General features: G+C 56.0%; 1 protein-coding gene across 8 annotated transcripts in view; it reads left to right on the forward strand.

Moving 5' to 3' along the window:
* NTNG2 (netrin G2) overlaps positions 1–25512 on the forward strand; it is a 73681-nt gene extending 48169 nt beyond the window's left edge. For 3 of the 8 annotated variants that reach the window (XM_029203266.1, XM_029203267.1, XM_029203270.1), the window contains 8 exons: positions 11948–12120; positions 14642–14668; positions 15607–15744; positions 18990–19064; positions 20522–20623; positions 22081–22248; positions 23662–23796; positions 24466–25512. In XM_029203266.1, the coding sequence (XP_029059099.1) occupies positions 11948–12120; positions 14642–14668; positions 15607–15744; positions 18990–19064; positions 20522–20623; positions 22081–22248; positions 23662–23796; positions 24466–24701 (1054 nt within the window). In that variant the 3' untranslated portion in view covers positions 24702–25512. Of the gene's footprint in view, positions 1–11947; positions 14186–14641; positions 14669–15606; positions 15745–18989; positions 19065–20521; positions 20624–22080; positions 22249–23661; positions 23797–24465 lie in introns of those variants that run through there. The other 5 variants (XM_029203272.1, XM_029203271.1, XM_029203268.1 and 2 more) reach the window with 4 other exon arrangements.
* The last annotated feature ends 1920 nt before the right edge of the window (positions 25513–27432 follow it).

Here is a 27432-nt window from a genome sequence, read left to right on the forward strand (position 1 = left end):
GATCTAACACCCCCAGGCCACGGTGATCCATCGCACGTGGACTCACAGGCTGGGGCGAGCCCAGGAGAATGATCACGTACAAAGAGAACACTTCAGAGGATGGCCATTAGCCAGCACTGACCTGGAGACCCAGCCATTGGCCGTGGCCACCGGCTGCCTGGGAGGGGCAGCCCCTGGACCACCTCTGTCGTGAGCCTCCAGCCCCCTCTCATGGCTGCATCCTTCCTCCCTGGAGTCCAGGCCTCCAACCCCAGATGCATGAGCCCCTCCACAAGGGAAGCGCCCTTCTCGAGGTCAGCCTTCTCCCTCATGTGTCCACCCTCACGTGCTAACGTCTCCAGGCCAGCATAGGCTCGGGGTTTGCTTCCCTATAAACCCAGCAGCCCACTGAACTGTTTTTCCCCAAACAAAAGAACAGTCTTTCCCCAGAAATAAATGCTCTCTCTGACAAGAGAAATGGGAAGACACTGCTGGAGGCTTTAAAATAGAAACTTGTTTCAAGCGACTCTGACCTTCGAGGTGTCAGAAATACACCCATCCACTCCCAGAAGGCTCCATATGCAATGATGTTTGGACAAGTGGTAAAAGAAGTGGGGGAGACACCAGGAAGAGGTGATCAATTACCAAGACCGCCCAGGGTCCTGGGCTCTCCCGAGCGCCCCACCTGTGCTCACCGAGGGGTCCCTGTGACTGCCCTGAAATCCTGGCAGGTTTGACCATTGAGGGGAACCAGCCCCGGCCCCCTCCTCCCTGCCCGGCTCCGGCACCCGGCTCTCTCGCTTGCCTAAACTTACCACTTCCCCATCTTTCCCCCAGGAGCCGATGACATCACTCTTTCCGGCAGCCAGGAGTTGACCTACATTCCTCCACCCTCCTGTCTGGGAGGCGCTCCAAACACCCCGCTTCTCTCACCCTGAGGAGGGGAGGGCCCGGCTCACGATTTTGATTTTCGTGGCGCACTGGTGCCAGGCCCGTGTCCAGATGGCACTCCCGCCAGCGGGGCCCAGGCGCTGCCCGCCCCTCCCTGCGGGGCAGGGCACGCTGGCGCCTGGTACGGGCTGGTGCCCCTGCCGTCCGACGACTGCTTCGTGCTTCGTGCGGCTGTCAGGCCCCCGGCCGGGCCCAGCAGGTGGACAGGAGGGGGTGAAGTCAGCATGTCAGTCTCCTCCTGGCAGGGGCAGGGCACATTTCCCTGAGAACTCGGGTTGTCTGGGATGGCCTTCCCGTGCAGGTGAGGCTCGGTCCTGCCTCCGTCATGGTCCCCTGGGGCTCGTTAGGGACTCATCAACTAGAGAAAAAGAAACAACTTAGCGACTTAGAGGAGAAGGCAGCCGTGGCCTCCTCTCTGGACGTCAGGCATCCCGGCCAGCTTCTGATGGGTGGGTGGGGACACCCAGGCCAGGCCTTGAGAGGGGTCAGGGGTCGGGACAGAGGGCCATGGCTCACCATGTGGGTGAGCAGGGGTGACAGGTAGGGCTGCCAGGTAAAACGCAGGATACCAGCTAAATCTGAACTTCCGGTGAGCCACAAACAATGTTTTTAGTGTAAGCGCGTGTCCCAGATATTTCATGGGACACACAGGCAAACCTTGTTTTATTGCTCTCACTTTATTGAACTTCGCAGATAATGTGTTTTTTTATAAATTGAAGGTTTGCGGCAACCCTGCATCGAGCAAGTCTGTCGGTGCTGTTTTTCCAACAGTGTTTGCTCACTTCAGGTCTCTGTGTCGCATTTTGGTAATTCTCGCACTACTTCAAACTTTCTTTCATTATTATTACATTGGTTGTGGTGAACAGTGATCTGTGATGTTACTGCTGCAACTCACCAAAGGCTCAGTTGATGGTTAACATTTTTCGCAATATAATATTTTTTTAGTCAAGGTATGTACATTTTTTTAGACATAATACTATTGCACACTTAATAGACTGCAGTATAGTGTAAACATAACTTTTATATGCGCTGGAAAACCAAAAGAATTCATGTGGCTCGCTTTATTGCGATATTTGCTCTATTGGTCTGGAACTGAACCCGCAATATCCCCGAGACACGCCTGTACTTATGCTAAAAACTTATTCAGTGTTTACCTGAAATTCAAAGTTAACCAGGCATGCTATATTTTTATTTGCTAAATCTGGCAATTGTAGTGACAGGAGACCCTTCGTGGAAGTGACTCTAAGAGGACAGTGGGCGCCTCCCAAGGGGCCTGGAGAAAAGGCCAGCTTATCTCAGCGGGGGGGCTCTGGGGTAGGGTGTTGGCAGGACAGCATGGATAGGGGGACCTGTCCCTTGGGGCTGGGCACCCGGGGGCTGGTGAATAAGGACAATCTTTGTTCCTGGGGGTCCCCCCGGATTCCCACTGATGTCACTTGTTGGCCATTAGCAATGGCAAAGCAGCTGGTATTTATGGGGGGCTCCCTATGTGCCCGACTCTGTGCTGAGCACGCCCCATGGGCCAGCCCATCTTCATCCTCTCAATAGCCCTGTCCCGTGGAAACCGTCAAGTCCCCAGTTTTATGGACCCGGAGACTAAGACCCTGCAGTCACCTGCCACCACACTGCTCCAGCCGCGATACTGCCTGGCTTTCACTGAGCCGTTAAGGCTCATCCGTGCCAGATGCTGTGCAAAGAGCCTCTGTGCATCGTCTCCTCCCTCCCTTCCTTTCCTCCTTCATTCATTCAGCCGCTATCGATTGAGAGCCCACTGCGTGCCAAACAGTATATGAGGCACCCACGAACAACTAAATAGAAAAGTTGAAAAGCTAAGATGTAATTCAACCCTTCCAAACTGCAAACGAAAGGTCTGAGATCCGGAGAAGTGACTCGCTCAAGGTCACCCAGGCAGATCAGGAGCAGGGAATCTGCTCTGACTTCGGCTGCTGACTCAGTGTCTCTGTTCCTCCGTTACCCCCCATTCTTACTGAGCCACTCCTGCTGCCATCCGAAGGGTCAAAGCCCTGGGATTCTGTGATGGGGCAGGCAGCAGATCCTGATGGGCTGGGAGTGGACTGCTGGCCAGTGGCAGGCCCCGTGGGCTGGCTGGCCGGCCTTGCCCTGTCCCTCTTTCATTATTAAATAATGTTCCCTGATGGATGAGCCGAAATGTGCTGTGTAGCGGGGTCAGGCGGCTCAGATGATGGCTTTCTGGTGAGATTGATGGTTCTCAAAGGTCAAATTCAGAAAGCAATTCCCTAGGAAAATTGATCGCATGGATGCAGGAGAGATACTCGGGCCAGCGGTAGAGCCAGGAGTCTGGACCACCCACCTACGTCTAGACGCAGGCTGCAGTTGGTGTTAGAAAGAAAGTTAGGAGAGGGAGCTTCTTTCTCCCGCATTTCCTAGGCTGAGGCTGGGCCTCGGAATTGGTAGTGGGCTTGGGGGAGTATCTGTCTGGTGGCCCCTCCCCACTGGCCTTCATTATCCAAGTGGAATCAACATAAGGCAAGTGCCGGGAGAGACAGGCCAATAGAATGGTGATGAAATCCAAGTCTGGCACCCAACAGTTCTGGGTTCAAATCCAGCCTCTTCCACCCAGAGACCTGGGGGTGAGTTCGTGACACTTGACCTACTACAATCTTACATCCTTACTGTAAAATGGGAAGAGTGATGCCTTCTGGGTTTTCACAAGGATTCAGTTAATAATGCACGTCACCTGTCCACCTATGAGTGCTCTATATTTATATTTGCTTGCTTATTTATTATAATTTCATCTCCTGAGGGCCTTCTGGAATAGGGAAGGGAAACCTCAGGACAGCAGCCTGAGGGCGGGGAGGAAAGGACATGACTGTGTCCTTTGGGGGAACTGTGGGCAGGTTGGATTTCTCTGAGCCTATGTCTGTGTGAGAGCCAGCACTGGAGGACCCCAGGCCGCCACCCCCTTCTTAAAGTGGGGCTCACCAGCTGTGTGGCCTTGGGCCGCTTGCTGAACTTCTCTGTGCCTCATTTCCTTGTCTGTAAAATAGAGATAATAGCAATAAACCTTTCATGAGGTTCTTGTGAAGAACCGACACATTTGTTCAAAGAAAGCTCTCAGGACCCCGTCTCTAGACACTCATAAAGATAAGAAATGAGAAAACCAACACGACACTAGTGTTTGCCAAGCGCCTACATGCATGTCTTCAGGGCCATGTCTCAGTTGCTCCTTAGGACAACCATATGAGGTAGGTGCCACTGCCATCCCTATTTTACAGATGAGAAAACAGAGGCCGAGGAACTTCAGCAACCCTCCTAAGGTCACACAGGAAGTGGCAGAACATCCCAGGCTAGGGCGACGAGGGGCCAGGGCTACCATCTTACAATCAGCAGGAAAGGCAAGAGAAGTATGAACCCCAAATGAGCACCTGTGTGCGAGGCTGGGTGACACGGCAGATGCATTACTTATGTCCATTCGCTCATCCCCTATTCAGGAATGACCGAGGTCACCGATCCTCACGACAGCCTGTGGTGTGACCAGGGTTGTTGCTCCCCATTCTCCAGGTGAGAAAACTAGGACTCAGATTAGTGAAGAATTTGTGCAGGGCCACCCAGCATGTGCACTGGGAGTGGGTCGAAGCCCTGCCCGCGGATCCCAGGACCCCAGTGCCCGCCACACTGGGCCACCATGGCATGTGGACGTTCAGTGTCGGCTCTGGCGTCAGACTGCCCGGATTCAAGTCGTGGGTCTGCCCCTTACCAGCTGGGGGGCCTCAGGCGGCTCACTTCACCGCTCCAGGCCGCAGTTTCCCCGTCTGTATAATGCAGATAATAACAGTATGTCATTCATAGGATGGTTGGTAAAGGCTGGAGTGTTTATCCGTGAGTTCTCAGAATGGTGCGTTCACCCGGCAAGACTTTCTTTAAGGTGCAACGTGCTAGGTCGATACAAATAGTAAAACAAACCTTTGAAGCTTTGCAGAAGAGAGATTGCAATAAAACCCTGGTTCCCAGGCTTTAGTCACTCAGGTAACGACCTCACTGTTTCCCATATATTCCAGTTAGTTATTAATTTGTTTGTTTAGCAACAGCTTTACTGAAATGTAATTTACATGCCATAACATATCCATTTAAAGTGTACAATTCAGTGGCTTTTGGTATGTTTACAGAGTTGTGCAACCATCCCTATGGTCAACTTTAGGGCATTTTCGTTTCCCCAAAAAGAAACCCTGTACCATCTAGCGGTCACTCCCATTCTCCCCTCTCCCCAGCCCCTGGCAACCACGAGTCTACTTTCTGTCTGTTCTGGGCATTTCATATCAGTGGAATCATACAATATGTGGCCTTTTGTGTCTGGCTCCTTCGTGTAGCATGATGTCTTCCAGGTTCACCCACGCTGTAGCAGGTGTCGTGCTTTGTTCTTTTTTATGGGTCAACAATATTCCATGGTGTATATACACCACATTTGGTTTTTCTGTTGATGGACATATGAGTTGTTTCTACCTTGTGACTATTATGAATAACACTGCAGTGAACATTCATGTACATGTTTTTGTGCAGATGTGTTTTCGTTTCTCTTGGGTATATACTTGGGAGGGGAATTGCTGGGTCATATGGTGAGTCAGTTTCACTTTTGAGGAAAGTTTTCCAAAGTCGCTCACAACACTTTACATCCCCACCGGCACTGTACGCGGCTTCCATTTCCCCCAGATTCTCACAATCATTTTCTTGTTATTATCTGTGGTTTTGACACTAGCCATTCTAAGGATGTGAGGTGGTAACCCTTGTAATTTGCTTGCATTTCTGTGATGGTTAGTGATGTGAGCATGTGCTTGTTGGCCATTTGTGTATCTTCTTGGAAGAAATGCCTATTCAAATCCTTTCCTCATTTGAAAAATTGAGTTGTTTTTTTATTATTGAGTTGTAAGGGTTCATTATATATTCTTAGATATAAGTCTCTCACCAGAGATAAGATTTTTCTCCCATTCTGTGGGTTATCTGTTCACTTTCCTGATGGCGTCCTCTGAAACACAAAAGTATTTAATTTTGATGAAGTCCAATGTATCTATTTTTTCTTCTGTTACTTGTACTTTTGGTGTCATGTGTAAGAAATCACTGTTTAATCCAAAGTCATGAAGATTTACCCCTGTGTTTCCTTTTCAGAGTTATCTAGTTTTAGCTCTTACATATAGGTTTTTGATCCATTTTGAGTTAACTTTTGTTTATGGCGTGAGGTTGAGTTCTGATGTCAGGCTTTTGCATAAGGATATTGCACATGATTTATTTATTTACTTAATAATTTCTTCAAATAATATGCTTTTAAACTTTGACCTTTGGCCAAATAATAGTTTTGAGATTCACGGGCTTGGTGAGTTTGTCACTTAAAAAAAAAAAAATACTGTGTAATCAAAAATAAACAAAATCGATTAAACTCTTTTATAGTTCTAGCCCGCATCTCCCCCAGTCATGTCGTATGCTCCACTTTGGGAGATGATGCTTATTACAATGAGCATTGGGACGAGGGAAGGTATAGCAGGGGCTGACGGGAGGTCCTCCCCGCAGAAGCGACATTTGGCCTTGAACCTGACACGCCCACTAGGTGTTAGCTTTAGGAGAAAGGGGCGGAGCCTGGCAGCTCGATCCAAGCGGAGGGAACTGCATTGCGCAGAGGTCTAGAGGAAAGCAGGATCAGAACACATGCTGGACAGAGATGGGAAGGGACACAGAGACATGGAGAGACATAGAGGGACACAAAAAGGGAGCCAGAAAGGTGAAGCCCCTCCCCCCACACACAGCGCATTACTCCCTGCAATGCGCTCCCTGCAAAAGTCAGGAAGTCTGAGAAGCAGTTCCATTGACTGGGTTCTGTTTTTGTGCCAGCCCTGGCGAGGCTTCCCCCACACTGTGTGGGCTCCTCCTGGCAGCCCTGCCCAGCAGGGAACTTCTTCTCTCCCCGATAGAGGAGGCACAGTGCTCATTCCAGGGCTCAATCAGGGAGGGCAGGGAAGCCAAGACACCCTCTGGGAGATGAAGATGGTGGGAGGGGCTGGCCAGCACGGGGTGGGGCAGAGCCAGGGTCAGGGAAGGAAGTCTGGATTTGGATCCAGAGTAACCTCTAAACTGCACGACCTTGGGCAGGCTTCTCCCCGGCTGTACCCCGAGCCCCCGCCAGACCTGTCGAGCTCTCACATTCTGTGACTCCCTCTACCATCATCATTATAACACGCTACTCAGAGTCAGCTGCCCTTTTACACATTTTTAACAAGCCAAGGTCAGTGTTAACACCCAAAGTTGAGATGGCAATCTTTGTTTTCTGTAGCTGATATCTGAAAATATCTGATCCTCGGGCCAGAGGCATGGGGTACATTCCTGGTTCCACCCAGCTGGGGTGTTCCTCTCCAGCTAGCTCAGTGGTGTGTTAAATAGGAATTCAGATGAAAAAAATTAAAACCTTCTGAGGTCAAATACCAGAAGGTTTGTTTTGCAAACAAACTTTTGTTAGACAAAGTCAGCAGGTTTCTTTCCTGCAGGACTTGTCAGAGCCTTTAATATGCTAATGTGCACTGGGACCCTGGGTGGAGGGTGGCAGTCAGGGAGCAGAATGTGAGGGCCTTAGGAGAGCATCATATGTGTTGACCAATAAGGTTTAAACACAGAACCTTTCTTTGCCATGGACCATCCTTGGGGTCTAGTGTTCCCAGGAAGAAGGGTCCCCAGTGCCAGCGGGTGCCTGCCCAGCCCTCTCTGTGCCTTTCCCAGAGCTGAGCACATAGTAGGCTCACAGTACATATGTGGTAATCGATTGGAACTCCAGGGAAAGAGTGAACAGGCTTTCTCATGCTCTGTTTATTTCAGCTTTGTGCTGCAGTAAAACCTTGACAGGGCTAAGTGTCCAGGGAAGATGGAGTTAAAATAGCACAGACTTTAGCACTGGCTAATTCCCTTGGACAGGGCCTTCACTCTACATCAGAATTCTATTCCAGAGAGTTCAGAAAACATCCTTGAACCTGGGACCTGAGAGTCACGAACAGTACGTGGTGTGTAACGTGGAGCGATGGTTTCCCAAACAGGACCCTGACGGACCTGCTTCTCCTCCTGAGAGGAAAGGCCTGTGTGAGCTCAAGAACCAGCCTCCTTCCCCGCCTGGCCTGACTTCCAGTTTTCAAACACCATTTGTTATCTACTTATAATAAGTAACACCTGCTCACTATAGAGAATGCAGGAAACGTGCAAAGTGACAAAGAAGGAAATAGAAATAATAACTATAATCATTTATAATCCCACCCCTCCCTCAGGACAAGTACAGGAATACCTAGATGTATTGTCTCCTGGTGTTTCGGGTATGGATATATGTACTTAAACATAATCAGAAGCTGCGTGTACTAGTCTGCTTGGGCTGCCATAATGGAGTGCCACAGACTGGGGGGCTTTAACAGCAGACATTTCTTTATTTTCTCACAATTTTGGAAGTTAGAAGTCCAAGATCAAGATGCTACCAGGGTTGGTTTCTGGTGAGACTCCTCTTTCTGGCTTGCAGATGGCCAGTTTCTCACTGTGTCCTCACATGGTGGAGAGAGAGCTCTGGGGTCTCTTCCTCCTCTTGTAAGGGCACCAACCCTAGGGGATTAGGGCCCCACCCTTCTGACCTCCTTGAACTTTAATTACCTCTCTAAGGGGTCTCTCTCCAAATACAGTTGCATTGGGGCGTTAGGGCTTCAACATATGAATTTGGGGGGGGGGACACAATTCAGTCCATAACACTATAATACCTACAGTTTGGTATCTTACATATTTACAATCCATATTCTAACCCATGTTAACCTCTTGGACTCCGGAGTTGGATATCTCTGTGTTCCGGTTTCAGTCACAGTTCTGGACAGCCCTGTGACTCTGGGCAAGATACTTAACCTCTCTGAGCCTCCATTTCCTCGTCTGTAAAATGAAGGTGACAATAGTACCAGCGTTTGTGGTCATTCAAGGGTCGGATGAGATACCCATTGGCACACAGTAAACACTTGCTGAGTATGGTCTTTTCATTTCTATTTGGAACATTCCCCAAGGCTTGAAGTAGCCTTTGACAACATAATATTTAATGGCTTTATAATACTCCATAGCATGGATGTGCCCAATTTCCTGTAACCATTCCTCAAGATGATATGAGGGCAGAGAGAAGCTATGAGAAGGAAGGCAGCCCCGGCACTTCTGAAGCCAGCAGGCAGCAGGTTAACTCCAAGCTGCAGGGCTGCTAGGAACCTGGCAACCAGTTTTCCCCATTTGGGATCCTTGCCCTGGAAGGCCGGCCTCACAACAGTGCTCCAGTCAGATGGAGTCAAAGAAGGCAGGAGGGGAGGCAGGACTGATTTATGAAGCGGGAAGATGCAGGGAGTTAAATATTCATCGTGTGAATAAGCAGAGGCTAAGGGGAGACGCTCTGTCCGGGAGGAGTGTCCCTCAGGGGAAGGTGGGGTATGAAGAGAAGGGGGAAATTACGAGCTGGAGAAGAAATGCTGGTTTAGCATTCGGGGAACAATCTTTGAGACGATGAGATCCAGCAAGGGGAAATGTTGCACACGCCGGGCGTCACTGGTGGGACGTAGGCGCCTCCACCCTGGTCCACGCCACTGTCCTCTGCTCCCAGCCGGGCACAGCTTCCTCCCCGCTCTCCACACCCTGGCTCTGGTCCTCCTGACAAAGCACCCTCCATGGGGCGACCGCGGTGATATATAAAATAAGAGCCAGAGCGGGACACCTCCAACCTTCCAATGGCTTGCAGAACACAGCCCAGCCTCCGAATCACGGTCTGGCCTCCTCTTCCCCCTTACCTCATCTTACACCTTACAGGTTGAGCTCTTCTCGGCCCTAGGGTCTTCCCCAGAGCTCTTGTCTCCTTCCAGAAGGTTCTCCCCTCCTTTTCTGAGGAACTCTCGATGTTCCTTCAGGTCTCAGATTTAAATTGTTCTTCCTGGAAGCCTATCCTGCTGCCCCCAGGCTAAGTTAAGACCCACCCATGATCCCCTCTCCTTTGTAGAACACGTGGGCACCTATAACAATTGGCATTAGTGGAAGATTGGCATGATTATTATTTTAAAATTAAGTCTATATTAAATTTTAGGTTTTAGGTTTACAGAAAATTGAGCAGATCATGCAAAGAGTTCCTAACACCCGGGGTCCCCACCCAGTTCCACTTGTTATTAACATCTTGCATTAGTGTGGTACGTTTGTTATAGTTGACGAACCAGCATTGATACAGTATTGTCAGCTCAAGTCCACAGTTGACACTAGGGCTCTGTCTTGCTGCTGTGTGCTGCTATGGGTTTTGACAAATGTGTAATGCCGCGTGTCCGCCATGACAGTGTCATGTACAGAATCACTTTGCTGCCCTAAAAATCCCCTGGGCTCCACCTATTCATCCTTCCCGTCCCTCCCCCAGTCACTGATCTTTTGATTGTCTCCCCGCTGGACCCTATCCTCCATCAGAGCAGGGACCCCATCTGCTTTGTCGACCATTATACTCACCATTCCCAGCTCAGAGCCTGGCACATAACAGGTGCCCTATAAATATTTTTCTTTGTGTATTTTAATAAAAAGAAAATCCTACCAAACACGTTATTCTGCAATTTGCTTTTTACAAATATGGACAATATATCTTGGAAATCTTCCCATATGAGAATAGGGAGCACTCTGTCTCTCTAACTTTTTCTTGTGGACGATTTCCAACATGCATACGAAAATAGAATCTACTATGATGAACTGCCATATACCTGTCACCCAACTTCAGCAATTAACTCATAGCCTTTCTTGTTTCGTCTGTATCTCTGCCCATGTTTTCCCTTTCTGTGTTCTTCTGAAGCAGATCCCAGACATCAGATACTTTCATCTGTAAATACTTGTGTGTGTCCCTAAAGCCAAGGACTTCTAAAGATGTAACCACAGTACCATCATTGCATTTAATAAACATTAATTTAATATCACCAGAGGTAGTCAGTGTTCACATTTCCAGTTGTCTCACGAATATACATTGTTTATCTGAGTTTAGAGGTTGTCTGACCGAGATCCAGATGAGGTCCACGATCTGCACTTGATTGCTTTGCCTTTGAGGTTTCTCTTGATCTGGGTCCCTCCTCCCTCCATTTCAAGTTTTGCCCCTTGCAATTCATCTGTCCTATAAACTATATCATCACTTCCGGGTTTTGCTGATTGCGTCCCCCTGGTGGTGTTTAGTATGTTTCTCTGTCCTCTGTATTTCCTATAAATTTGTAGCTGGATCCAGAGCGTTGATCAGATTCAAGTTCAATTTGCCTTGACGAGACTTTTTCTTTGGTTGTCTCTCTCTATTGATGCTCTGTGCCGATAGCTATCCGTTCGGTAGGAGATGCTACATGGTGACTTTCAAATTCTGTCCTTCCTTCTTCAGTTATCAGCTGGAATGCTTCTATAAAAAGAAACATCCCCTCATCAACTACTGGTTACCTGGAGGTACCCTTTTTATAGGACAGGCGAGACAAATGCTTGATTCTTTCCCTTTATTTACTGGTTTCAGAATGATGAGTTGCCTATAAATATTTGAATGAATGAATGAATAATACATGTGTGGATGAATTGACAGGGTTTGGGGAGTTGGGGTTTCTTTCTGCCCTCAAGGGCATGGGTGTGGGCCGCGGCTGAGAGCAGAGGTACAGCCTGGGGCCAGGTCCACGTCTCCACAGCCAGGGACAGGTAACTCTTGCTACCTGTCAACCCTCCATGGTTGAGAGCAAAGGTGACCAGAAGCTGCGTTACTAAAAATTCAGCACCTGGGACAAGGGCATCTCATCACGCCCCCCACCCCCCTCACCGAGAGGTAGGAGCCAGGGGCACCTCGTGCTGGGGAAGGACTCAAAATGTTGAATCCGGGAGTATTTGTCCCGAAGGAGAGTCGTGGCAGGTTGGACAGATGGCCTCAAGAGTCCCTTCCAGGCCACCCTCCAAGCCCCTCCAGAGAGCTGGAACAGCCCGCCCACACGCTCACTGACGCCTTGCCCCCTCCGTGTCCCCCCAGGTGCAAGTGCAACCTGCACGCCAACCTGTGCTCCGTGCGCGAGGGCAGCCTGCAGTGCGAGTGTGAGCACAACACCACAGGCCCTGACTGCGGCAAGTGCAAGAGGAGCTTCCGCACACGGTCCTGGCGGGCTGGCTCCTACCTGCCACTGCCCCACGGCTCTCCCAATGCGTGTGCGTACACAGAGCGGCCGCTGCACCCGGGACCCCCCCCGCCCCGCCCACTGCCCCCTCGGACCAGTGAGACCACGGTCTCCCCTAGCCTTCAACCTCAGGAGCTGTGGATCTCATCACGCACACACATGCACACACATGTACTCCCTACAAAGGTGTGCACACAGAAACATGCACGCATGCACACGTGGACACACATGCATGCGCACACACACAGGCACCCCCTTGTTACCAAGCTCCTAAGCGCCAGGCTTTGTGGTCAAGAACCTCTAGCACACCTTCATCCTGCTGGAAACCTGAGATGAGCCTCCTCAGCATCCTTCTGCTGGCCTCTTCCCCTTCTTGTCCCCAGGGCAGGAGAGAAGGCCCAGAGGGTGTCAGGGAGGAGGGGCTAGGGAGCCCTCGCTCCGGGCTAACCGTGAAGAGCAGCGCCATCCCTCATAACAAGTGTTTATGGGGCATTTACATAGCCAAGTGCTATGGGGTCCCCACTCCCTCAGCCCTTAGGGGGGCCCCAGGAAGCGGGTCTCCTATCATCCCATTTTACAGAGGGCTCCTCCGAGGGCCTGGCCCGTGCCCTCTGCATGGCCCTCTCCTCTCCTGGCTCAGCCTTTCTGAGCCAGAGGTCATCCTCGGGGTGCGCCCACACACGCCTGCACTAGGAACACGCTTTGGGGGCCCCCATCATTGGCCCCCAACATAGTCCCTGGGTATCTCCCTGAAATCAAGAGTCCCAGGGAGCCCCCAGCTGCCATGGACAAGGGGGCCTGGGCTGGCCCCAGAGTGGGACTCCCCAGCTGCCCCCGCCCCAGTGATTTGCTGACACTGGTCAAGTGCTTTGACAAGGAGGCTGCACCGGGCACATTCCATACACAGCTTCTCAACCCTCACAGTAACCCCTCGGGTGCTATGTTCATTATTATCCCACCCTCCAGATGAACAAACAGAGCCCCAGTGACCCTCAGTGCCCTCCTAGTTTAGCAGCAAGTTAGATGCCACCACTGGACCCAGCTCCAAAGCCAGGCTGGGCTGCCGGCACCGCTCAGCTCGCCCCTCCTGGGCACGCTCCCAGGAGCCCCTCCATCGGCACCCCCGCGACCAACCGGTGAAAGATTTATGCAACTTTAGGCTGACAAAGCCGGAAGCCTCGCAACAAGGCTGTGACAGGCATGTTGTGTGTGTGTGGGCACCACTTAAGAAGCCTTTGAAGGGTGACCTCCCAGAGTCACGGCACCTGCTGGCCTGCAAAGGCACGGAGAGCGCTCTGGGTGACAGCCCAGCGCCGCCCGGCTCCCCCCTCACCGCGTGCCCAGCCCACCTCTTTGTTGCCAGAACCGTTTCTTGAACACTTTCCTTAATCGCTGTCACCTTCCTCTGGCTCGCAGGCTCATCCCTTCATCTGTCCTGCTGGCCTCCCCACCTCCCTGCTTCCTCTCTGGACCCTGTTCTCCTCCTGGAAGGATCCCCCAAGGTCCCCCGGCACCCACAGACTAAGACCCTTACCTGCAGGTCATGCACTGTGGGCCGCCAGGTGCATCCTCCCAGGCCTCCCTCACAGTCCCGCCGCCAGGGTCACCAGGGAAGGTCCTCACGCCACACGTCCCCCTGCCCACATCTCGGCATCCACCCCAGGGCTCCCGGGGCACGGAGGCGTGTCCTCACGCTCCGTCCGTCCTTTGTCAGGACCGCCTGGAGGGGAAGCTGTGGCCCTGGCTCCTTCCTTCTGAGACTGACGATTCCCGCCCTGGTACCCAAAGTCCCAGGTCAAACTGTGGCCTTGGGCCCCTCTCATCCCCAGGGCACAGACAGAGAGGCCCGGGTTGGAGTCAGGCCTCTGCCACTCACAGCTGTGTGGCCTTGGACAAGCCATTTCTCTGCCTGAGCCCTGTTTTCTCAGCTGTAGAATCAGGACCCTAATAAAAGCTCCTGTGGGGCTGTGTGAGGACTGAACGGCCCAGGTGGGGACAGCACTCAGCACGTGCCCACGTGCAGAAAGCTCTCAACACGTGGCAGGCGCTGCGATCATCTTCCAATCAGTCGTTCAGCCGTCCCTGCATTTCCTCAGGTGGGAGCATGCACCATGGTTTCCCTCTGGTGGTAACTTCCATCAGAGCTTCCAGTAAACCAGTCTGTCCCCGTGGCTGGGGACCCTCATGTTCTCTGAAATCCCATCACTCCTGAGAGAATGGCCACCCGCCTCCTTGTCCTGCACTGGAGGACCCGAGAGTCTAAAATCAAATGAGAAGGGTGCCTGTGAAGCCCCCAGCGGAGGCTTATCAGCAGGTCCCCTGATAGGGTAAGTCACAGCTCTGAGACTCAGTTTCTCCACCTGCAAAATGGGCTAATAGGGGCCCCTCCCTCTCAGGGCGCCAGTGAGGATGGAATGGATGATCTGACCCAATCCCTGCACGGAGAGGTGCCCAGGCCCCCTGATTTCCTTTCCCCAGCCCTGCCACCCCCTCCTCTGCAGGGAGGAGGTGGCCGGGCCCCTTACTCTGCTGTGACCCTTCTCTTTCTGCAGGTGCCGCCGCAGGCTCTGCCGTTGGCAGTAAGTACACACCTGGGTCACCACCACCCTGGGAAGGCGACTGGGGCCCTCGGTGCATGAGCCTCTTTGCATGTCCTGGGAAGAGCAGGAGAGAAAAGACAGGGCTTTCCTGTCCCCCTGGGTCCATAGGCCTCACCACCCGCTCCTCTAATCCATTTGCTTCTTCCCCCTCCTTCGTGTCTCACAGTTCCACCCCCTAGCTTCTCAGCTGGTGCTGCTTTGGAAAGGTCCCCTTGCCCCCCGGGGGCACTCTCTGCCCCTCCCTCTCCTGCCAGGCAAGAGTGGGGGGTCACCTTCCCCGACCAGTGGCAGAACCCCTCCCCCCCAGTCTGACCATGGGGTTCGGCCTCCCTCCGGGCAGCCCGCAGCTATCACCTCTGCAGCCGCTCGCCCACGGGGAGGCTGAGGGAAGTGACCCCGGATCCCGACGCGTCCAGGTCAGCTCAGGCCCCAGAGCAGCCAGACCATCTGAAGGAGGGTCAGGGGAGTCCCGAGAGCTCCACGGGGAAGGTGAGGGAGGGCGGTAGGGGGTGACCACCTATCACGAAGTCATCAACCAGCATGCACAGTGCCAGGCGCCGGCTAAGCAGGATACTTGTACTATCGCGTTTCATCCTTGAAGCCACCGCCCCCCTAGGTGGGTATCGCCATCTGCTCTCAGATTCAGCAGGAGAGAACTTGTCAAACAGCCAGCCAGTGCAGACCCCAAGTCTCAGGAAGGCTTCCAGGGGCGCCGCCTCCCTCCGCCAGGGCTCTTTGGGGCCACACTCAGCCCCGGGGCTGCTCCCTGTGGGGCACCAGTGGGCGGAGAGGGGGCCAGAGGAAGCTGGACCTGGCGGGGACGCTGGTCCACTCGTGGGGGTCTTAAGTTGCCCCTCTGCGTTGCTCCACACCCACCAACTCCCCCACCCTCTCTTGCTTTTCTCATCTCTTACCAGGCATCAGCAGGTCCCGGAAAGACCCCGTCCCCAAAGCCCCTGTGGCCGCTGTGGCCGTGAGGGGGGACCCCACCACTCCTGCCCCTTCCACATCCACTGCTTGGGCCCCCATGGCCCCCAGCACCCCACAGCCCACAGGTGGGTGCCCAGCTACAGCCCCAGCTGCCCTGCCCTTTCCCACTTCTGGCCCGAGTCCCTGCCTCTCTCTGTGATGTGCGATGATGTGGGAGCATCAGCCCTGGGGAGGGCAGGGGCTTGGCTTTTAGAGTAGAGAATGCTAGATCCCAGAGCCGCAAGAGCATGGCGCCAAGAGCCCTCCGGGCTGCCTGGACACACCTGTCACTGGGCCCAGCCAGGGCATCCAGGGCTCCCATGAAAGTCCTGCATCCTCTTCCTGCTGCCCATCCCCACCAGGGCACTGCTCAGCCTGGCCAAAAGGCGGGGTGACCTAGCAGGGGGTGCCCAGGGGAGCCGGCCCAGGCCCCGCCCCCACCAGCCATCCTAGCCCCGGCTCTGCCCCCTGCCCATCAGCAGCTGACCCCCAGGAACGGACAGTGCAGGGTTAGCCAAGAAGGTAGACTCCTCAGATCAGCAAGGCGGAAGGGAGCCTCTGAGCCGGCGTTTTCAGACTCTGGGCTGCTGGGCCTTTCGGGGCAGGGCCAGGCCAGGGGTGTGTTCAAGGCTTGGGGTTGCTGGGGTGGCCCCCTTGTCTCACCCGGCCTCACTTGGGGCATCCCACCGGCTCCTGCCTACCACGAGTGCCAGGAGTCTGAAAGGACTCATCCCTCCCAGAGGATGCCGGGAAGATGTGGCCAAGGTCCCTGGTCCCCAACAGTGTGCCCCACCTCTGCCCCACCCCCTCTGCAGGGAGGAGGCAGCGGGGTAAGGTGCCCCTTACTCCTTGGGCAGAGAGAGAGAACTTGTCAAACAGCCAGCCAGTGCAGAGGCCCTTCTTCTCTCTGACGCTCATGGACCCTTGGAAGGGTGGTGTTTCCAACGGGCAGAGACCCCTCTGTCCCCTGGGGAGGGATCCCCGACACTCCGGCTTTGGCCTGTTGGTGAATGCCGTGGAAAATGCCCAGCTCCTCCACTGGACCAGAGGGTGACACATCACACTTCTTTTCTTTCTACCTCCTTCCCTTCTCCACGGGAGGCATCTGCGGGGGGCAGGGGGCTAGCCGGGAGATTCGAGGATTTCAGGATGGCCTCTTGGCCCAGGAATCCTCTCTGGGGTGGAGGACATGTGTCACTCTGGAAATCCGGGCTCCGGACACAAGTTGGTCCAGCCGCCTGAGACTTGCGCTTTTTTTTGCTGAGCTTGTGATGGGCACACGGGACCAAAAATAGTCGTGGTAGGTCCCGTGTCTGCCTGCAAACGGTGATCTGTCTGGGTGGGAGGCCAGACGCTCACACACACACATTGAGGAACCCGGACCCTGTTTCTGGAGCTGCTTCTGACGTGGTACGAGGGGTGCAAACTGCAACGCTAGGAATTGAGGAAAGCATCAGAGTCAGGGCGGTGAGCCTGGACGAGAGAAGGCTTGAATCGTGAGGGTCCCCAGGACTCAGGGTGAGAAGGACGTGCCCCTCCCTCCAGGCAGGACCGTCATTCAGTGGGGTCGTGGTCCACTTTGCGCCTGAGTCCAGTGCCAGGCTGCAGGCATTAAGAGAGGAAGGCGGCTGCGGTGTGACAGCTGGTGACCTGAGTGTCCCCAGCCTTAGGGGTCATCAGGCCTCTTTAGCAACCGAAGCCTGGGCCTGGGCCCCCATTCCCCCCACCCCACGAATCGTGACTCTCACTGCAGCTAGTGGAGCTCGGACGTCTCCTGGGCCAGGAGCTTGTACTCTATTCTTTGCTCTCAGCCCCATGAGATGGGGCTGTTATTTTCGTAGTCCCGTAGGTGAGGATATGAAGGCTTAGGAAGAAGCAGCTGGATTTTTATGGTGTGTAAATTATACTTAATAAAGCTGTTTTGAAAAAAGAAAAAAGAAGTAGTTGCTCAAGATTACAGGCAGGCCCTGAACTCGAGGCTCACTGATTCCCGATGCTTCCTGCCCACTCAGCCACCCAGTGCCATGGCCCCGAGGCCTCGGGGGTCTGGGAGGTGGTGCCGCCTTTAAGACCTGGCTTGCACAGCTCCCCAGTTCCGAAGGAACAGACGGGGCCTCCATCTGGCCTTGGCAAGTGACACAGGTCATTGCGAGAAGGTTCCTCCTGCATACCTGAGCCTGTCCCTGGAGAGCCCAGTCTTTTCCACCCCCAGGCCCCCATGAAGGTCCTGATTCTCTCCAGGTACCTCCCAAGAAGTGCTTCAGGCTCTCTGGCCCAAGTCCACCTGAGCCCTTGAACCCCTGGCCCAGATGTTTCTCCCTTCTGCCAGTGTCAAGCTGTCCAGAGGGCAGGGGCTGCCGGCAGAAAGGCTGTTCAAGACCATTGACCCTCTCCCCAGCTTGGCCACCAAGCGTGGTGGGAGAGAGGCTGCAAAGCACAATGCCTTCAGGGCGGGTTTACCGGGGCCCTAATTAAGCCCTTGCCAATTTGGACACCGGCAGCCTCTTCTCATTGAACATCGCATAAATGTCAATTTCATGTCCAGAGGCTCTTGGCTCCCAGCTGGAAAGTCTCCCACACTTCTTAGCTGGTAGATTTTCTTTTTCTTTCCCCACCAACCGGCATCGTGCGTAATCCCTTTAAGAAGCGGAAAAAATCCGACTTCTCCCTTGTCCCTCTGGGTTTGTCCTTTGAAATTTGGCACAGAATGATTCCTTGCCTTGCCAGCCCTACCTGCGTCCCCTGCTGTGTGTCCAGTTAGTCTTGGAGATGGGCACGGTGGCATTTGGGGGCTGACTCACGTTGGGGTCCCTGGTGAAAATGGGCCCAATCTAGGGGTCAGGGAGGATGCTCCAGTCCCTAGATTGGGGTTGGACAGGAAGAGGACCCTCTGGACACGTTTGATGTCTTAGCCAGAACACATGCCCCCTTTACAGCCATTGGCCAGAGACTTTAGCGCAGAGAGGTCTGGGCCCAGATACATGGGACTTGATCTAACTCTAGCCTTCAGTGTGAACGGGGGCCACACAGGGAGGGAGATTCAAGAATCAGGTGTCCCGCTGAAGAAAGGACTGCCCAAAGTACGCAGATTCTCGGGCATGGGTCCCGCTTCCATCCGGTGTCCGTGTGCCCTTCATAGGCTGCCGTAGTGTAGACGCTGCCTCTCCTGTAGATTTGAACCCAGTTCTATTTGGCCAGCGTAGGCAGAGCCGCTTCTTATAGTACTGCTTCTTGTAAGGGGCCTGTATGCGGTGATGCCTCAGTAGGTCCCCAGGATACGCCCAGCCCCAGCCCCTTGCATAACTTGGTTTCTCCTCTTCTTTCCCCTAAGAGTGGATCAGGCCATCTACCACTGCCCCCCTCTGGGCGAGCGCCCCCTGGCCCCAGGTGTCCTCCAGTGCAGAAGGTATGGGGAGCGGGGAGCTCCTTCTGAGACTGTAGTGGAGGGAGCAGGGGCACGGGGTGGGGACGCAGGGTGGCAAGGGGCCCAAGGGCGCCGAGGGGAGGGGCCTTGGAGCTCTGCCTGCCCGTACCCCCAACTCTCACCTACTTAGCCCGAGTGATATCACCACACCCGACCCCTTTCAGTCCTACACTCTAACCCTAACGCTAAGCCCCAAGGGCTTCCGAGGCAAGTGGAGACCCTGTGCTGATAACAGTCACCCTCTCTCTCCCACCATCGTGCTCACAGGACACCCTGGGCGAGGTGGAGCTCAGAGTCAGAGAGGGCTTCCTGCAGGGGGTTGGCTGTGAGTAGATGAAGGGGGAAGGTAGCCTTCCGGGCGGCAGGACCAGCTGGGGCAAAGGCTTGGCGGTGGGATGGCAGGGAGCAGCGGCCTGACCGAGCGAGATGCGGGGAGGGGTCGTGGAAGGCACTGAGACCAAGCCCAGAGCCTCATTCTCCCACCGCAGTGGGAAGAAACACGTGGGGGCCCACGGGCTCATTTGTAGCCATCGTGGACACACCCAGGAGGCACACAGGGCCTGCCTGAGTCTTCAGGATGGGACGCTGTCCCCGGTCCCGGCTTACGGTTCCCTGGACGTTAAGCCCTAATGCCTGGCTTAGGCAGCAACCCAGCCCACACCTCCCGTTCCCTCCCGCGCCAGCTCTGAGTGGTGAGCAGGGCTTTGGGCGCCCCCTGCTGGCAAGTAGTTCCGGAGCCGGACCCACAACGGTGAGGGTCTGCAGTTCCCAGCAACCTGGCCGGCCTCTGAGTCAGGGCGTCCTCCCCGGAGAGCAGGCTGGAGCAACCACTTCCCGGCCCTGGACCCACTGGGGCACGACAGCCTCCCAGGTGGAAGCCGAGGAGACCGTGGCATGCTTCCCCGCAAATACGGGGCTGGGATTCTGGGCAGTGGAAGGCAGGGCAGTCTGTGCTCATGGCTGGACGGCACCTGCCAGAGGGGAGTCCATGGACGGTAAAGGACTCACTCTGGCTGGAGCAGGGAGCTTGCTTCAGAAAGGAAGGGAGATGGCCAAATCTCGAATACCAGCTACAGACGCTGGACGTGATGCTCCCGGGAGTTTGGAGAGGAGAGGGGACAGACAGCAAGAGTACCAGGGTGTGCAAAGCAATGTTTTCAACCAGTCAAAAAATTGTCCAGCTTCAGCAAAGTATTTAGCACAATATGAGGGATGAATCCAGCTGGATGTGTAGATGGTGTCCAAGGCGGGACCAAAGGCAGGCCTGGTTCTGCTGTGCTCCTGGTTGTGCTGTGTCGTCTCTGAGCAGGTGACAAAGCTGCTCAGAGCTTGCCCAGGGCACCTTGGGAGCCTGTGCTGAGCTCTACCTCGACCAGGACAGCCCACCCTGGGCAGCTGGACCACAGCTGATGAAAGAGCTTCTTTCTCATCTCTCCAAGCTGCGGGCACCTCCGCTGCTGCCCCCGCCCCCGCCAAGGCCTCCAGACTTTTCCAGCTCAGGCCCAAATCTCCTCAAGTGATGCCTATTGAAGAATTCGAAGGTAAGAGGAAGGCCCCGGGGCTGATCAGCCCCTCCTCCGGCCCCTCTCCCCCCACCTCCACTGGAAAAAAACAAAACAAAACAATGCAGTGCGTGGACCGATGCCCCCTCCCCGAGTAGCTGGGTCAAGGTGAAACGGAGCCTCTCTCGCCTCCAGTCCCCCCTCCCCAAGGGAGCTGGGAGCAGGTATGAGTCTGAAGTACAGTGGGCTAGCACGGGGCAGGCACAGGAGCTGCCAGGAATAGCCTGTCCTGGCTTCCCTGGGAGGTGTGGCCCAGGGGCTCGTCTTGGCTGAAGCAAGATCTGGGACACAGGGGTCACTGACAGTACTCCTTGGGACACCTGGAGGATGCCTCACCTTCTCACTGTCCCTGGAGGGACAAGGTGAAGGGGATGGGTCCTGGAGGCCATGGTGTGGGAATGCTCACCGTCTCCTCCTGGGCACATGTCAGAGGCTCATTTCTCCAAGGTCTCCCATGCCCTTGACCCCGACATCTGGTCAGTCCCTCCTTCTCGCATCACAAAATGGGGGTTGGATCCTCTAGAGATACACAGATGGTGTCTCACAGCGGGGAGCTGGCATCCTTTCTTGTTCAAGGGGGTGTTGAGCCTCTTAGGAGGGACACCAAGGGATGCCCCCCTCTGTGGCAGGGAAGGTGACCCTCTTCACCAAACCCCGCCCCTTGATGATGTCATGGGAGCCACCTCCAAACCCCGGGGCCTTGCCCCAGGTGGTCACAGGTGCCTCCAGTGAGAGTCAGAAGCTGGGCCAGGGCTAGGAGGAGTCAAGGTGAGATGCTGGGGGCACAAACTTTAAGGCAGCACTCGCTCTCAGGGTCGTGCAAGAGCAGGCCCTCTGATGCCAGTGAGATTTGCAGAACAGCTCAGGCTAATAAGAAAGGGTCCTGCAGGTGGGTGTTTTCCTTCCAACCAACTTCCAAAGCAGCATGGGGAGGAAGCTCCTGGCCCTTTCCATCCTCTCCAGCGTTCATGCATGCGTCTACCCTTCATTGAATCACTGGCATACCGTGGTGAACGCCATGAACCCGGGCACCGCCCTCCCTGAGCTCACGGTCCGACGGCATGACCCATCTTCCCTGCATGAATCATATCTAACCACCCGCAGCATCACGAGGGCCACCCTCCAGAAAGCACTTTGCCCTGGTACCCGGCCAGGCTTTTAGCGGATGCTGCCCACTGGCCCTCCCTGGTGCCCTGTCCATGGGGCCAGGTGGTAATCTGTGAGCTGGGCCTACACTGGTTCTCGTTCGGGCTCGAAGCTAGCAGGCCCATCTCTCCCCACATGGTACAGAAGTGTCAGAGACCCAGGGCACCGTCCTGTGCCAGGTCCTACCCCTGGCCTCCGTTTTCCGGAATGCACCAGGGAGGGGGCAGCGAGAAGGCACACTTGCCACTTGTTCTCTGACCCTTGGTGTTTCTCACGTTTGGCCGGCCCAGACTGCGAGTGCTATGGCCACTCCAATCGCTGCAGCTACATCGACTTCCTGAACGTGGTGACCTGCGTCAGCTGCAAGCACAACACACGAGGCCAGCACTGCCAGCACTGCCGTCTGGGCTACTACCGCAACGGCTCCGCAGAGCTGGACGACGAGAACGTGTGCATTGGTGAGCCCTCGGCTGGGAGGCGGGGGCCCCGCACGCGAGTGTGTGGACCAGGGTGCAAGGCAGAAGAGCAGCGTTAGACGGGGTCTGGACACCCCTGCATTGGAATCCCCGGGGGAGGCTGGGGAAATGCCAATTCCTGGGCCCACTCTAAATACAGAATCCGCTCTATTAATAACCTACCTCCCCATGTGGTCCTCCCTGCAGGCACTGGCATTTCAGAACCACTAGTTCCAGTCAAAGACGGGTTCTAGGGCTTGCCGGGCTGTGTGCCTTTGGGCAATTCTCTTCCCCCCTCTGGGGCTGTTTCCCTGTTTGTAAAATAGGGAGGTGGATCAGATCAAGGGTTTTCAACCATTTTGGGGGAACTGAAGCTTTTCTTCAAATGAATTCTTTTCTCACACTTTATATGCCCTCCACCCCCAGTGGGCAGACGGTTGGCTTTCTTTAAACTCTGCTCCAGGACTGGCTTTTGGGGTAAAGAAGGAAATCTATAGGGGCCCTGGGCCCAGGCAGAGGCAGGCCATCCCAAAAGACCGAACATGTGGCCCACAACCAACACCCACTAGTCTGGAAGACGGTCTCCCGTAGAGGCCAGTTCTCAGCCCTCGGATGCCCAGCGCCCTTGGGAACCCATTGCCCATGCCCCGCCCAGCAGGCCAGCCAAGGCTGTGCACAGGAGGGGCCGCCCGCAAAGCTGCAGCTGTCTGAATTATGGCAGCGGCCTTCAGATAATTTCATCACAACTCTGAAGTGATCCCAAGGGAACTGTGCTGCCCATGTCACACCAGCCAGCAGCAGGGACAGGGCAGGGCCTCTGGATCCGATTAGAGGCGTGCCTCCTCCCCCAGCGCCTCCTTTTGCCTTGCCTGTCTGCCTCCGCCCCCCACCCGCGGGCCCGGCACTAGGCGACAAGGACTCCCAGAGTGGGGGCTTTCGGCTTCTCCCACGGAGCAGGGCGAGCTGGAGGCCGCTGGGGCTGCTCCTCCACCCGCCCTGGAGAGGAGCTTCGGAGGCCGACTACACCCTGCCCCCTCCGCACACACACCCCAGCTCCCAGGACGGATGGCCGGTGGCCTCTGCTGAGGCTCCTCCCACCTGTCAGTCATAGCTCTTCGGAGCCGGGAGGGATCAGCGCCCGTTCCAGTTACAGAAGCGGAGACGCAGGCACAGAGACGGGAAGGGGCTGGTCCGGGCCACGCAGCGCCAGGGCCAGAGAGGGGAAGGGGCTTAGTGGATGTGAGAAAATGAAAACTGTCCCCTCGAGATCTGGACGCCCCAGGCGTCCCCACCCCGCCGTCCAGCGGCGGGTGCGGAGATCCGGCTGGGAGGGTTGCCGGGGCCGGGCGGGGTGGGCCCGTGCGGACGGCGCCCACACGTCGCCCCTGACCGCTCGCCGTGCGCGTGTCCGTCCAGAGTGTAACTGCAACCAGATCGGCTCCGTGCACGACCGGTGCAACGAGACCGGCTTCTGCGAGTGCCGCGAGGGCGCGGCGGGGCCGAAGTGCGACGACTGCCTCCCCACGCACTACTGGCGCCAGGGCTGCTACCGTGAGTGCGCGCCGCCCCCCTGCGCGGGGCCTCGAGGCCGCCCAGGTCGGGTCCGGGTCGGTGGGTGGGTCCCAGGGGCGGGACCTGGCGCTTCCGGGGCGGGGCCCGGTAGGGGGGCGGGGCCTGGTGTTGCCCGAAGCAGGGTCCGGGTGGTGGGCGGGGCCTGATGCTAGCCGGTGTAGAGTCGGTATCGGGAAGGGGCTTGGAGGCCAAAGTGGAGCCGGGGGTTGGCTGCAGTTGGCTGGAGGCGGGCGGATTTGCGGGGAGGGAGGGAGGGAGGCAGTCCGAGGAAGTGAGGGGCTGGCGGAGACCCGACGTTAGCCACGGTAAGAGGGTGGAAGGGCGCCCCAGGCACGTGGAGCAGCACGTGCTAAGCTCTGGACGGGAGAGCAGGTGCGTCTAAAGAACCGCACCAAGGCCAGTGCCGGGGCCGGGGCGGGGAGAGCCGGGCAGCGGCGGGAGGGAGGCAAGGGCCCGGTCTCGCGTGGCCCTTGGTACCATCCCCGCCGGGACGCTTCGCGCCAATGCGCCCTGAGTCCCCAACACCCCCTGGTCCAGGCCGCGGCCCCAGTGTTCGCACGTCCCAGGGGCTGAAGCTCCAGCGCGGGGCTGGGGGAGGGAGGGCTGGACCGGGCCGCCACCCGAGTTAACCGCTCCTCCGCCCCGCAGCCAACGTGTGCGACGACGACCAGCTGCTGTGCCAGAACGGCGGCACCTGCGTGCAGAACCAGCGCTGCGCCTGCCCGCGCGGCTACACCGGCGTGCGCTGCGAGCAGCCCCGCTGCGACCCCGGCGCCGCCGACAGCGGCCTGGACTGCGACCGCGCGCCCGGGGCCGCCCCGTGCCCCGCCACGCTGCTCGGCTGCCTGCTGCTGCTGCGGCTGGCCACCTGCCTGGACTGCTGAGACCCGCGGAGAACCCCCGGCCGGGGGTGGGGGGAGGCGGTCCGTGCGCCCCGCCGCGCCCTGCGCCCCGCGCCCGGAGAGCCGGGAGCCCGGGGGCCGGCGTCGGAGGCCCGGCGGCCAGAAGGGTGCGGCCCGAGCTGCTCCCAGGTGCTACTCAGCAGAGCCCTCCCGCCCCGTCCCCCCCGAAGTGGCACCTGCCCCCGCCCCGGCGCTGCAGCAGGGGATGCCCAGCGGCCCGCGATTTCGGTCCTAGTTTTTCTTTTATATTACCCACCGACCCTTTCCTTTTTTTTTTTTGTTTAGCTGGCGGTGAGACAGGGGCGTGGGAGAAGCGCTGCTCATCCCAACAGCCCCAGGTCCTGCCTCCTGCCTCCCTCTCCCCCCCCCCCACCCTCACACACACGACTGTTGCAGATACCCCCTGCGCCTGTCCCTGGCTCACCATCAGCCAGCGGACCCGAAAATCCAGTTGCCTACACCTCTAGTCGCTGACTTGATTCTCTTTTCTATTCTTTGTTTTCCCTTACAACCCACCAGACCCCAGGCCTTTCCAGGGGCCTGGTGACCAAGGAGCTCGCTGTCTGGGGGAAGGGAGTTAGGAAGGAGGGTTGGGAGGGCTGGAAACTTCCTTTTGTAGAGAACTATTTTTGTTTGTATTAACCGCCCCTATAAGGAGGGACAAGAGCTGGGACGCTGGACACCACGGGGGTGGTTGATGGTGTATAATCTGACAGTAAAGAATCTGCTCACTGCTGCCTCCAGGGCCTGTTTTCTTTCTGTTCTTTTTTACCCAGCAAGTGTGGGAGTTAAAGGGGAGCCCACAAAATAGCCTTAAAGAAGCAATTTCGCGCTCAAGGCCGTCCCTTCCCCAGGCCCTTCTGTGAATGACAGGCAGGCGTAGCCACCGGAGCTCTCTCACCATGTGGCCAGGCCTGGCCCTGCAGAAACCTACAATGTTCCCCAAACTTGGGAGGTTATCTCCCTTCTTCCCCCCACCACCAAAAAAAAATCCAGAGCTTATTGGCACTTTGCCTTGGTTGTCCTCAAGTTTAAAAGCATGTGGTGGACATTGATACCTTTGCTGAAAAGTGCAAGGCAAGCGACTGGCAGAGCCATCTAACAGGGCTCGACTCTGATGCTCCTGTTTCTAAATCAGGATGGGGGGGTCCTATCAGGCCTGCTGGGCCCCAGCCTCAGGCCCAGTGTCTGCTGCTGCCACCACTTCCCAGAGCCCCCTGATGGTCACATGCCAGGGTGGGCACAGGCTGGTGGAGGCGGCAACGCAAAGACCCACAGCCGACCCCCCTCTCCTCTCTCCTTCCTCTTTCCCTCCAGAGCATCAGGAAGGTGATGGCCGAGGGGACCAGGGGCAGTGTGGGAATTGTGAAAGGGAGCTCCAAAGAAAGGGGTGCATCAGCTTAGCCCTGTGCTTCTGGGGTGCCCGTGGGTCTCTCTGGCCCTTGGGAGTTGGATTTCCCTGCTGTCTCTCAAGAAGATCCAGATTTCCCTGCCCACCTGCTTACTTCCCAGCAGCCCTGGAAGATTCCCGGCCCACGGATCAGGTTCTGGTCCCTTGTTGCTCCTACAGCCGACCCCTCCCCCCCGCCCCCCTCCCCCCGCTCCCCACCCCCTGAAGTTACCCTCTGGCTGCAGCCGCTCTTTCCAGGCTGGGAAGTTTAAAACTGCGTTCCTCCTGCAAGTCCCCAAAGCAAGGCTCAGACGGAGTTTAACAAAAGTTGAGGATGACAAGAGATTACAACATGGCTACAGGTGGATATAAAATATGCTTAGAGCCTCTCGGGGTCAAACACTGACCCTCTCCTGGCCTCCAGATCTCCCTCTGCTCCTAACCCCAAGAAAGTGCCTTCTTTCAGCTCCGCCCCTGCCCCTGCCCCGTGGCCCAAGTGGCTAAAAGAAAACATCCCTGGGGTCCTCGTGGACGGGAGGGGCCATGTGACAGCTCTGGCCAATGGGCTATAAGCAGGAGTGATGGGCGGGGTCACCAGAAAGCTCCGTAGAAGCCTCTCCTCCCCTCACTCCCCACCCAGCCTCAGCTGGCCAAGTTTGGGGCCCCGGCGTTTCTCTTCCCCCCTCTCTTCATGCTCTGGTGGCATGGGGTGGGAGAGCCACTCCCTCAGGATGGTGGAGCCGAGAGGGTGGAAGTTGGTTTTCTGAGGACCTAGCAGGGCAGGGGACGCCAGCCCTAGTTGCTGACCTCCACACTTCTTAATGTGTGAGAAAAAATAAACCTTGATGTGATTAAAACACTGGTCTTTGGGTTTTCTGTTACACGCAGACTTACCAATTCCTAAGTTATTGGCCCTCCCCACCCAGCATCTTGGTCTCTGACTCCACTGATGCAGAGACACTAAAACGTTACCCCCGCTTAGCCACAGCCCCTGTGTCATAACACTGCCCACAACGAAGACAACAGATGGCAGTGGCTTTAGGCCCAGGAGTTCAGGGCCTGTCAAGCCGCCTCCTTCCAGAACAGGACCTGCCTCCGCCTTCAAAGGAACACAGGGCAGGCTGATCAAAATCCACCTCTAGATAAAACACCAACTGCAGGGTGCAATTTGTAAGCGTGGTCGCCTTCCTCCTAATCATCATGATATTAACATATAAAGGAACCATGATCATTCACCCCCAAACACACACACACACACACACACACACACACATACACACACACACACACACACACACACACACACACACACACACACACACA

This window comes from Monodon monoceros, unplaced genomic scaffold (assembly GCF_005190385.1).
Source record: "Monodon monoceros isolate NGI ecotype Baffin Bay Population unplaced genomic scaffold, NGI_Narwhal_1 Super_Scaffold_5, whole genome shotgun sequence".
Classification (NCBI taxonomy): Eukaryota; Metazoa; Chordata; class Mammalia; order Artiodactyla; family Monodontidae; genus Monodon; species Monodon monoceros.